The sequence below is a fragment of the Stegostoma tigrinum genome, chromosome 8, assembly GCF_030684315.1.
Source record: "Stegostoma tigrinum isolate sSteTig4 chromosome 8, sSteTig4.hap1, whole genome shotgun sequence".
NCBI classification, from domain to species: Eukaryota; Metazoa; Chordata; class Chondrichthyes; order Orectolobiformes; family Stegostomatidae; genus Stegostoma; species Stegostoma tigrinum.
In genome coordinates this window covers 33204604-33217639 of record NC_081361.1, presented here as the reverse complement: position 1 = coordinate 33217639, position 13036 = coordinate 33204604, and the positions used below count along the sequence as shown (strand labels likewise).

The following is a 13036-nucleotide window of genomic DNA, read 5'->3' as shown; positions in this document are numbered from 1 at the left end:
ATCCGTTTTTTTTCACTCCAGATATTTTTTGGCTTCTGTTTTTGACTGCACAGTGCTTGTTCCCTGTGTCTCAGAGGGTCATTTAATGTTCACTGTAAATGACTTATTGTAAGATCAAGCAGTGATCCGCCTTCAGTTTTATCGTAGGATATCATCAAAGGCTTGCGTAGCTGACCATCCCCACTATCCACTGCCTAACTAGCAGATGAATTATTGGACATTAACTGACCCACATTACGGCATCCCCAGAATGCAACCACCATTGAACAGCCTTTAAACATTCAAATGGTTAGAAATACAGCCCATCCTGTCATCTGAATCACACTGTGGTATGGACAGTGTAGTGCACAGATCAATTAGCTTGTCAATGCCTGTTATTTGTCTCTTTTGAAATTTTTATTGCACTGAGAAACAAGATGAGTGAGAAATGGTGAGCTAGCCACCCATCTTCTTTCCCATTCCAGCACCACCCCTTTAACCACAAGCATCTGGTTGTAAAATCCAGCCTGTGTTGGAAGTTTCTATTGAAGAAGGTTTGGCAAGTTTTTAAAAATCAATTAATCTTATTCTGAAGCTAAAAATATATTCTAGCAACTTCTGTAGAAACTTTTCTGTCCACATGTGGAAGAGTATGAGGTTATGCACTTTGGGAAGAATAGGGGTGTAGACAATATTCTTCATGGGGAAAGACTTTGGAAATCTGAAGCACAAAGGGACTCAAGCACTAGTTCAGGATTCTCTTAAGGTTAATATGCATATTCATTTGGCAGCCAAATTAGGAAGCCAAATGCAATGATTGTATTCATTTCAAGAGAGCTAGAATGTAAGAGCAGGGATATACTGTTGAGGCTTTATAAGGCGATGGTCAAACTGTATTTGAAATATTGAGAGCAGTTTTGGGCCCCTAATCTAAGGAATGAAATACTGGCCTTGGATGGGGTCCAGAGGAGGTTTACAAGAATGATTCCAGGGATGAAGGGCTTGTCATGAAGAGCAGTTGAGGACTCATGGTGTATACTTGGCATTTAGAAGGATAAGCGGGATCTGATTGAAACTTAGAGAATACTAAGAGACCTGAGAGTGTGGATGTGGACAGAATGTTTCCATTATTGGAAGAGGCTAAGCCCTGATGGCACAACCTCCGTGAAGGGTTGACAGTTGAGAACTGAGATGAGGAATTTCTTCAGCCAGAGAGTGGTGATTTGTGGAATTCAATGACACAGAAGGCTGTAGAGGCCTAGTCATTGAGTGTATTTAAGACAGGTTTTTGATTAGTAAGAGCATCAAACGTTATGGATAGAAGGCCAGAGAATTGGGTTGAGAAATATAGCCATGAATATTGCAGAGCAAACTCAATAGGTCAAATGGCCTGATTCTGATCCTATACCTTATGGTTCAAGTCTCTTTACCGTTCTGTACCAAATTTAAAAACAATGCTTTTGTGAAAGATACCTCAATGTACCACTTTCTTCCTCTCAACTTGAAATGTCATACTTAATGGCATGACTTCATGATTCTGTATAAGAGCATTTTGTGTTTGAATTGTCAAATATTTTTTGATTCCTCTTATTTTCAAATCAATACTGTATTATGCTCCTGCCCTTTGTCATATTTCTGTATAATTTTAAAATTATAAAAATGTTTTTTAACAGCACTAACAGATTAGATGTGGAATTTTAAAAAGTGTAATGTGCCTTTTTTCCAATCACAGGTATATCATGACTAGTAGTCGGACAATGGAATCTACAAAAGAATTTTTCAATCTGAATGGCTACTTTGGTTTACAGGAAGAAAATGTCATATTTTTCCAACAGGGAATGTTGCCAGCTATGACTTTTGATGGGAAAGCTATCCTGGAAGGAAAAAGCAAAATTTCACTGGCACCAGGTTGGTGATAATTTTGGGTAAATTGTGAAAATGTCAGTTTGATATGACAACAAGTAGATTGGATATAGATCATGAAAGAATGCCTTATTATAGTTGTGTTCTCCCCAGTCCAAAGTGAATTCAGATGTTTCCTTGCTAATGTTGTTTGTCTTTAACAATATTGTAATTAGGTGTTGAGCAACTTTATGACAATTCAAAGATCTTACTAATGGCAGTTTTTAACCTGTTTTCTAATAGAAAAACTAATAATTTATCAATAATTTCCACCAAAAACATATTTCTTCTAAAATTGTTCAAGGAAATAAATAGGTACACCAATTAGACTATTCAGTTAGATTGCAGCTAATCTATTCCTCAGACTATTTATCTGCCTTTACTCCATAAGCTTTGATAATCTCACCTAATGCAAATCTTCAAGTTTAAAACTCTGGTGGACTTACCAGCCACAGAGTTTTAGAAGTGCCAGCCTCAAATTTCAATTTTATTTCTGGGGAAATTTTTGTGGGGGTAGTGGTGGAATGCTGATGGTGAAAACGCACTTCCCATTTTGAAATGATAATGGAAAATGCTGAAAACATTTTGCAGGCCTATTTTTGGTCTATGACCTCACATCAGAATTTTTAAAAATTATAAATGTTTTATAGGTTTTTAGCCAGGGAGCCTGGGAAGAGGAACAGCGAGAGGATTGTTATAGAATGAACATTCCTGATTTTGTTTGGTTTAAATTTTAATTTACCGTCGTGCCCACTCATTCTGGATTTCATCACCTGAAAAAAATAGTGCCTGTTCATCTAACCTACTGAATCCATTGTCATTTCAAACCTCAATGTAGGCTTAAATTTGATCCTCCTTATCCTGCAAAGCTCAAAGGAATATGAACCAGGTTTTAGTGAGCTTTCTTCAGTTTAACAATTTTTACCAGGTAGATTTATGCTGTTGCCTTTTGAGGCCAATAAATCCTTTCTTAACATTAGTACCTTTGTTAAATACTTGAAATTTAACCCAGCCTCCATACAGCTGAGACATTTCCTCACTTTGGTATTCCTTTTAATTGTTTTGTACAGTTGCATGAGCTTTTAATGTCTTGTGTGCATGGACAACTAAATCCCTTTACAGATCTATGGATCCTAATTTCTTACTGTTTAAGAAATTATTTTAATTTTGGTTGTCGTAGTTCTGAAGAAAATGACCTCTCATCCCCAAGTTGAAATCCATCTGCTTTAGTTCTGCCTGCTTGCAACTCTGCAAGACAAGTTATGGAAATGCCTTTTTTTAAAAATGCTAGATTATATGATTGCATTTTGAACTTTGTTCAAAATATAGAGAATTACTTTACAACTAATCTCCTTATGGCAATGTTATCTATAGTAAAGATTTGTAAACTTAAATATTTTTGTAACATTTTGAGAAAAAGAACCATATTTTCACAATAATATGAGATGTTGGGAACTTTATTGCAATTGATATTATAATGCTCAGGGCAGTATTTGGCAAATGAGTTTGCTGTCTGTCTGCATTTGACCATCAGTAGACATCATGGAAGGAGTCATCAGTAGTCTCATTGATTAGTTTGGAGTCTGCCAGGGCCAGTTCAATACCTGACTTAAGTCTTGCTCTAAACATGGTTAAAAATGCCGAACTCCAAATGTAAGGTCTCAAGTTACTGCCCTTGACGTCAGGGCAGCGTTGCATCAAGGATCTCTAGCAAAAGTGAATTTGATGGGAATCTGGAAGAAATGCCTCCTCTGGTTGGAGTTAGGCTAAAGAAGATGGTTGTGATGGTCAGGTGTCAAATCGTCTCAGCCCTGGGACATCACTGCAGGAATTCCTCAGGGAAGCATTCTAGTCCCAAATATCTGCTCCTGCATCAATTACTCTCCTTCCATCATTTAGTCAGAAGTGAGGATGTTCACTGATGATTGCACAATGGTAACCACCATTTATGCGATTTGTACATCTAAGGAGTTGTTCAGATCTTGGGGAGCATTCCCAAAATTATGATGGTTTCAGATGGAATACCCCAAATCATTGAGTTCCCGGGTGAAGAGTGGCGAATTGCTCCCTTTCTTTTTTCCTCCACTGCTTCAGTTGGTCACAGGAACATTTAGTTTCAAGATGGATCCCTACCCTTGAGGATGTATTTCTCCTGTACCTATATGAACTAAAAGTTCGAAGGTTTGGGGTTAATGGTAGCGCTGACATTGAAAGTTTTGCAGTTGTTGAGTTTCTGTGGTCTTGAATTCTTTTGACCATAATTAAGTTCCAGCATTCTGGTTACAAGAGAATTATTTTGGTGAGGGATAGTAGGAACTGCCAATGCTGGAGAATCTGAGCTAACAAGGTGTAGAGCTAGATGAGCACAGCAGGCTAGGCAGCATCAGAGGAGCAAGAAAGCTGATGTTTCAGATCTGGCTTTCCTGCTCTTCTGATGCTACCAGGTCTGCTGCGTTCATTCGGTTCCACACCTTGTTACCTCAGAATTATTTTGGTGCTTTGTTTCCTTTTTGGCAGGCTTGCGAGTTGGCTAGCCAGCTTCTAGCACTCAGTCCCTTTAACTGCAATGCAGGGGTTACTGGGGGGTAGACTTCGACCTTCATAGCATGTCATTGCTGAAACTGAAGCAAGTACACACAGGTATCTTAGCCCACTGGCCGCAGAACCTAATTCCCACTATCGCACTCCAGTAGAATTGAAACTGGCTTTTTAAACCCCTGTGTTTGTGTATTCTTCAAAGAGGAAAACGCAAAATGTGTCTGCATCTTGGAACATGATCAACAGGGAGTTGTTGGCCCTTGTTCATTACCTTTGCATTTACAGGCAATCGTAGGCCTGTCTGTTTTTTGACTTGCTTCTTCTCTTACCTGTGGCAACATTTGTACCATATTAGTGGCAAGCAATGAGCATCTTCAACATGAGAGAATGTAACAGTCTACTCTCGGTTCAATAATAATACCATCACTAAATTCCCTAGTACAAACGTTCTGGGGTTTACTACTGAACAGAAGCTCGACTGGACTATCTAGTTAAACAAAGATCACATCAGAGATTGGGAATTTTATAGCATGTAACTTGCCTCCAACTTGCTGAAGTTTATTGACTGTTTCCGAGGCAAAAGTCAGAATTGTAGTAGAATGTTGTCATAGAAGCATTGAAAATAGGAGCAGGAATAAGCCATTTGGACCTTTTTTAAGCCTGCTTTGTTATTCATTAGGATCATGGCTGACCTCTTACCTAGTTGAGCGTGATTCCACCAACACTCGGGAACCGTAAAACTATTCAAGACAAAGCAGCACCCACTTGATTGGCATCTCCATGTCAAACATTCACTCTCCTCCACAGGTGCACACTGGCACCAGCTTGTACCATCTACCAGGATCTTTCCACAGCAGTTTTCAAATCTACAAGTTCTTCTCCAAGTCCCAAACCACCCTGAGCTGGGACTATGAAGGAGACATGAGATAGCTTTGACAAATAGAGTTAAGGAGAATCCAGAGGGTCAGTGAATTAAGTATAGGAGTTGAGAGGTCATGTTGCAGCTGTACTGGACATTGTTAGGCCAGTGTTGGAATACTGCAGCAATTCTGATCGCCCTGAATATAGGAAGGATGTTATGAAACTTGAAAGGGTTCAGAAAAGATTTACAAGGATGTTACCAGGGTTGGAGGGTTTGAGCTAAAGGGAGAGGCTAAATAGATTGGGGCTATTTTCCCTGTAGCTTTGGAGGCTGAGGGGTGACCTTATAGAAGTTTATAAAATCATGAGGGGCATGGATGGGGTAAATAGGCACAGGCTCTCGCTCTCTCGCTTCCCCCGGGGTAGGGGAGTCCAAAACTAGAGGGTGTAGGTTTAAGATAGAGAGGAAGGACTTAAAAGGGACCTGCGTAGCAACTTTTCCATGCAGACAGTATTGCATGAGCTGCTAGAGGAAGTGGTGGAGTCTGGTACAATTACAACATTTAGAAGGCATCAGGATGGGTACATGAATAGGAAGAATTTAGAGAGATAGCAACCAAATGCAGGCAAATGGGTCTAGATTTATTTAGGATATCTGGTTGGCATGGTTGAGTTGAACTAAGGGATCTGTTTCCATGCTGTATACCTCTATGACTCTATACAGAGGTATTGGCATTCCTGGAAATTCCTTCTGAACAGCACTGTGGGTGAACCTACAAGACATGAACCACAGCAGTTCAAGACAGTTGTACTCCATTACTTTGTAAGGGCAATTGAGGATGGACAATAACCAGTGATATCCATATTTGTGGATGAATGAGTATATGAAAAAAAAACTTGTGGTCCTCTTGAATCACTACCTTCAACTCGGCATCCAGAACTGCATGTTCTTGCAACACCACCAGCGGTCATTGAGTGGCAGTGTAGCCTTGCTTGCCAGCCATTCTGCAACAATTTTGTTCTGTTTGTTGATTTTTAAAGTTATTGTTGTCTTTGCCCAGTTTTGGACATTTTACCAGTTTTCAAGTTCAAGATGTATAGAATTTAAAGCTTGCTATCTTACTATGTACATTCCAGGAACTGACATAAATAAAGTATTCTGTTCTTATAGATGGGAATGGAGGCCTTTATCGAGCACTTCGAAATCAGAAGATTGTGGAGGATGTGGAAAAGCGAGGCATTGGTTTTATTCATGTGTACTGTGTGGACAATATTCTTGTTAAAGTTGCTGATCCAACCTTCATTGGTTTCTGTGTTAAGCAGCAAGCTGATTGTGGAGCCAAGGTATGTGTATTATATTAGTATTCTTCTGACACTAAATTACTATTACAATCCAGTTTCTAACTTGCTGAGCTGTGATGTCTGCTGTTTTGGTTAGATATAAAAGATCTCACAGCAGTGAGAGCTGGGAGCTCAAGAGGATGCGGAGGAGATTTATCAGAATGGTATCAAGAATGGAGACTTTATGATGAAAGATTTGAGAACTTGCATTGTTCTCCTTAAGAACAGAGGTTGAGGACGAATTATTTCTACTGACTGTAATCAGAGTGTTAAACTTAAGAAAATTAGCAAAGAACTGGAGCTGGGGGGAGTTTTTAAAAATGGAGATATTATGATAATCTGGGATACGCAGCCTAAAGCTGATGGATGCAGTTTCAACCGTAACTTTCTAACTAAAGAATTGGACATATGCAGAGGAAGTAAAAGTTGCAGGTTTGTGAGGAAAGGAGCAGAACATTGGTACTAATTTGGTAGATCTTTCAAAGAACTGCAATGAATTAATAGGCTGGATGGTGTCCTTTTGTGCTGTGAGATTCTAAACTGTCTTAACTATTAGAAAAAATATGTCAACACCATTTTTCTACAGTAATGCCACAGCCCTTGACATCTTTTTAATATCTAGTAATCTATTGATCACTGTCTTCTCTGTACTTTAATAACTGAGCCTCCATTGGCAGTGCACTCACTTGTGGATGCCACCATTTTTATATTTAAAACAACAATTTCAGAACTGTTCTGAAGAAGGGTCACTGAACCCAAAATGTTAACTGTTTTCAGTCCATAGATGCTGTGCAGCAATTTGTTTTTTGTTTCTGATTTCTAGCATTCACGGTTTTGTTTTCTTGTTTGATATTTAAACATAATCCTCCTGCTTGTTCACCAGATTTTTAAAATGTTTCCTGTTGTGATTTATGATGCTAGTTTGATTTGATTATTTGTAGGCGAGATTTTTTCCCCCTCAATGAAAGGTAAATATTGCTCTCTCTACTGTATTTGCATTGAATAACTGGTCTGATTTTTGATACAGGATGCATCTTTTAAAAATCAAATACTATTAGCTGCACGGCCCTTGTTCTATTAATAAGGCTGGTTTTAATTGCCTGATGAGCATAGTTGTCCATTCATGACTTTGCATTCTTGAGTAAATGGGGATTCTGATGCTTGTTGTTATTCCACTAATGAGCTGTAAGTAGCCTGCTACAGCTACATAGTTCTGGGGGTTGGATAATTAGTTGAACCAACCAACAAATAGTGGATAGATGAAATCTGGGAGACAATCATGTGTAATGGTATAAATCTGGCAGTGGAAGAGACAATTTTATGAACAGGCTGTAGCAATTTGTTCTAAGATTGCTGAAATATATTGCTCACTAATACTTCCTGCTTGTACTGCAAAATTGTATTTGTGATCTTGTGGGCACCGTAGAATCCATACTTAGAGAATTAATGAGCATCCTTTAAGAGAGAAGACAGCAGCATAATGGATAAGGTGGGTACGGAATAGTTTAATAAGTGAAATGCTCCTATTTTAGGTCTTGCAGTTCTCCAATTTCACTGGGTGAATCACTTCTTAGTATGTATTGGGATTGGGAGAAAATTTACAAAAATATTACTCGTCATTATACCCAGAAAGTGGAAGAACTCAAAACATTTCGATCATCCATTTTCTGCTGTGATTGTACAGGTGGCTGTTTTAATTCAGGCAGAGTCCTTTTGTTGGATCCCATTCATTTTGTATCTTTCATCAAAGATTTTTGATGTTTTTGCGGTGTTGCCAAAATAAATACCAACTTATGTAAAGCTTTGAAGCTTTACATAAATCTTTTAACCTGAAAGTAGTGTGGATTTTTAAAAGGGAATGTGCAATTTTTGTAGTTGTGCAACTTTGGCTAAATTTCTGAAGTTTATTAATCCTTTTTCCTGTAACAATGAAATACTGCTGGTGCCTGTTGTTGTAAATAAGTGAAGCAGCATTTAATAATGGATTCTTGTGAAATTGTTTAATTTCCAGGTAGTAGAAAAGACAAATCCAACTGAGGCTGTTGGTGTTGTATGTAAAGTAAATGGCCTGTATCAAGTTGTGGAATACAGTGAAATCACCCTAGTTACTGCACAGAAAAGGAATCCAGATGGACGTCTAACATTCAACGCAGGGAACATATGCAATCATTTCTTTACACTGCAGTTCTTAAAGAACATTGTTAAGTATGTTAATACATTTGGGACTATTCTGTAAAATATATTTGTTTTCAGAAAATATCATGTAAATATTTAACTTAGAGTGACCAAATGAGTTGGTTTCCTTTTCTTCTATCAGAGACTATGAGCCTAAATTGCAACACCATGTTGCCTGGAAGAAAATTCCTTATGTTGATGAAAATGGTCAGCAAATCAAACCAGACAGCCCTAATGGAATCAAGTTGGAGAAATTTGTATTTGACATCTTTCAGTTTTCAAAGTAAGTGTTCTTATAGAAAAAAGTGTTTCAATACATTTTTCTTTTCTTCCTGTCAGCAGGATCTCAAGCTGTGTTATGGTTGATACAATATCTTGGCCAGATTGCCATGCTCTACTTGCAAACTTGAAAAAATTAGTATTGTCAGCTATTGGAATATATGGAGTTATGGACAGTAGAGTCTTGCCCGGTCCTGGTGCTTCCCCTGATTTTGTACAGTGTAACACACCAGTCACCCTTTTAACCTACGCTGTAGAGAGACCCTGTAAGATAACTACCTGACCTCATTGTGTCACTTGCACTCAACATAAATAGAAGTGCCAACTATTCATAAGCATGAATGAAATGTGATTTGTAAGACTGCTATGGATAGGAAAACAACATTAGCATTATCTAGAGACCTGATTGCTGAGTTTTTTTTCTTTCAGGAACTTTGGCCATTTTTGTTTTGTTTCTACAGGGTTGAGCCCTTATTTTTCCTTTGTGCTGAATGGCAAATCGTTTTGAACTGAATGTTTCAAACGTCACAACACTAGATGGTAGTTATTACCAACTTTTGGGGGAAAAAACCTCAAACTTTTGTTTATTTCATGCTTTTTTTTGTTGTCTTTGTAATCACATCTTTTAATAGTTTTGCACCATTCAGTCCTTTTTATTTGTTCTGAAACAAACTTTTTTTTTTACTACTAGTTGCATTGTAGCCGCAAAGGAGCGGTAAGGTACCACTCCATTAGACAAAACACAATGTGGAGTTGGAGGATCGCAGCAGCACAGGCAGCATCAGAGGAGCAGGAAAGTTGATGTTTCGGGCCAGGACCATTCTTCAGAAATAGCGAGGAGGAAGAGAGCTGTGAAATAATTAGAGAAAGGAGTGGTGGGGCTGGGGAAGGTAGGTGGTGTGGTGATAGATGAATGCAGGTAGTGAATGGTGGGGGTTGGTCAGTGGGAAGGATATATGGGAGAGAAGATGGAGAAGTTGTGTCAGGTCAAGGAGGTGGGGGTGGGGGTGTGGGTGTTGGTTGGAAACGAACATCCCCACCACAGCCTACCTGCACTCAAGTATCACCATCCCACCTACCTTCCCAAGCCCCACCCCTCCTCTCTCTATTTTTGAGCTCCCTTCCCCCTCCCCACTTCTGAAGAAGAGTCCCGACCTGAAACATCAACTTTCCTGCTCCTCTGCAACCTGGCCTGCTGTGTTCTTCCAGCTCCAGACTGTATTGTCTCTGGATGTGAGTTTGCTCACTGAGCTGGAAGGTTAGTTTTCAGACGTTTCGTCACCATTCTAGGTAACATCATCAGTGAGCCTCTGGTGAAGCGCTGGGGTTATGTCCTGCTTTCTGTTTCTGTTTAGGTTTCGTTGGGTTGGTGATGTCATTTCCTGTTCTTTTTCTCAGAGGATGGTAGATGGGCATCAAATCAATGTGTTTGTTGATGGAGTTCCGGCTGGAATGCCATGCTTCTAGGAATAGAATTCACCTATACAGCGTATTCGAAAAGAACGGGTTCCCAATGAACACAGTCTGCCGATTTCTCAGCAACAAACCCAAACAAACATACAAAAAATGCCCAGAAACCATAACCACTCTCCCCTACATCAAAGACATTTTGGAAATGACTGCCAGACTACTCAGACCTCTTGGCATCAGGGTAGCCCACAAACCCACCAACACACTAAAACAGCAGCTAATGAACTTAAAAGACCCTATACAGACAACAAGCAAAATGAACGTCATTTACAAAATACCTTGCAAGAACTGTGACAAATAGTACATTGGACAAACAGGCAGAAAGCTAGCCACCAGGATACACGAACATCAACTAGCCACAAAAAGACATGACCCACTATCACTAGTATCCTTACTTACGGATGAGGAAGGACACCACTTTGGGACAACACATCCATCCTTGGACAAGCCAAACAGACACGTATGAGAATAGAAGCATGGCATTCCAACCGGAACTCTATCAACAAACGCATTGATCTGACGCCCATCTACCATCCTCTGAGAAAAAGAACAGGAAATGACATCACCAACCCAAGGAAACCTAAACAGATAAATAGAAAGCGGGACATAACACCAGCGCTTCACCGGAGGCTCACTGATGATGTTACCTAGAACGGTGACGAAACATATGAAAACTAACCTTCCAGCTCAGTGAGCAAACTCACATCCTGAACCTCAACCTGAGCTACAAATCTTCTCAACTCGCTGTATTGTCTCTGACTTCAGCAGCCGCAGTTCTTGCTATCTCTGAGTGATTTGCCACTCCATTTGATTCTTTTTAATGTCAAGAAGTTATGGGGAGCAGTACACTCTCTATAGCAGAATTAAAATAATATAAAACCTAAGTTTTTTTTATGTCTAATCAGATAACAAAGTGTGAAGCTGGCTGAACACAGCAGGCCAAGCAGCATCTCAGGAGCACAAAAGCTGAGGTTTCGGGCCTAGACCCTTCATCAGAGAGGGGGATGGGGAGAGGGTTCTGGAATAAATAGGGAGAGAGGGGGGAGGCGGACCGAAGATAGAGAGAAAAGAAGATGGGTGGAGAGTAGAGTATAGCTGGGGAGGTAGGGAGGGGATCGGTCAGTCAAGGGAAGACGGACAGGTCAAGGAGTTGGGATGAGGTTAGTAGATAAGAAATGGAGGTGCAGCTTGAGATGGGAGGAAGGGATGGGTGAGAGGAAGAACAGGTGAGGGAAGTGGAGACAGGCTGGGCTGGTTTTGGGATGCGGTGGGGGAGGGAAGATTTTGAAGCTTGTGAAGTCCACATTGATACCATTGGGTTGCAGGGTTCCCAAGTGGAATATGAGTTGCTGTTCCTGCAACCTTCGGGTGGCATCATTGTGGCACTGCAGGAGGTCCAGCATCTGCAGTTCCCATTATCTCTTGTGTCTACTTAGAGTTTTATTGTATGCGCAATGAAGACCAAGTTGGAACTTCCAACTTGATGTGGTCTTGGCTTCAGCTTCCTTAGCAGTCAGCTCACCAAACTCGTGAAATACAGTGATAATGGGAACTGCAGATGCTGGAGAATCCAAGATAAAGTGTGAAGCTGGATGAGCACAGCAGGCCAAGCAGCATCTCAGGTGCTCCTGAGATGCTGCTTGGCCTGCTGTGCTCATCCAGCTTCACACTTTATTATCCTGAAATACAGTCTTGTTTTTTGTACTCCTGAGAAGCCAAAACTATTTCTTTAAATTATTGTAGTAAATAAGAGCCTTTTGGCACAAATTTTATGTCAATAAAAATGTCATCATTTTTATTTCCAAAAGAGAAGAAATCATAGAAAACTTAGACTTTGAGTAGGAAAAGAATAGCATTCACTTTCTAGATTCCACTCCTCGACAGTTTTAAGCACTAGGTTGAATAGGTTTTACTTTGTGAGGGGGGCTGTATTGTTCTGCCCATTTAAAAGTTTAGTAATGCCCATGCTTCAGGTGATTTCTTCCTTTTATTGCTTGGGACATATTGCTGAAAGGAATGACTTTTCTATCATCCCTTGGTTAAGCTTAATTCTATTTGTCATGCTGGCTTCTACACTGACTAGTAGAACTTTATTTCTTTATTATGGATAAAGAAAGTTTACTATAAGTATACCACATAATTCAGTTCAATTTCTCACTGCAACCTCTGTTATTTGTAAGTGCACAATGTTTTTCACTCAGCCAGTTTGTTTATCTGATGTTTAAGTATTCCCAATCTTTAAGTACTAGTTCCTTACGGAAAAGGAGGGAAGTACCAAATCAAGAGAGATAGTAAGGACTGCCGATGCTGGAGTCAGCGTTAAGACAGTGTGGAGCAGTTGGAACACAGCAGGCCAGGCAGCATCAGAGGAGCAGGGAAGCTGGCATTTCTCAAGAAGTGTCCCGAGCCGAACCATTTTTTTTCTTAAAACGAAGAAAGTTATAAAGAAAAGTAAGATCAATTATCAGAGTAAACAAGCTCAAAATACAAA

General features: G+C 39.7%; 1 protein-coding gene across 4 annotated transcripts in view; it reads left to right on the top strand.

Moving 5' to 3' along the window:
* uap1 (UDP-N-acetylglucosamine pyrophosphorylase 1) overlaps positions 1-13036 on the top strand; it is a 46012-nt gene that overhangs the window by 12322 nt on the left and 20654 nt on the right. For all 4 annotated transcript variants that reach the window (XR_009446052.1, XR_009446053.1, XM_048539363.2 and 1 more), the window contains exons 3-6: positions 1712-1887; positions 6452-6624; positions 8633-8826; positions 8939-9079. Coding sequence is in view for 2 of the 4 variants with exons in the window: in XM_048539363.2 (XP_048395320.2) it covers positions 1712-1887; positions 6452-6624; positions 8633-8826; positions 8939-9079 (684 nt within the window). In the remaining 2 variants the exon portion in view is untranslated. The remainder of the gene's footprint in view (positions 1-1711; positions 1888-6451; positions 6625-8632; positions 8827-8938; positions 9080-13036) is intronic.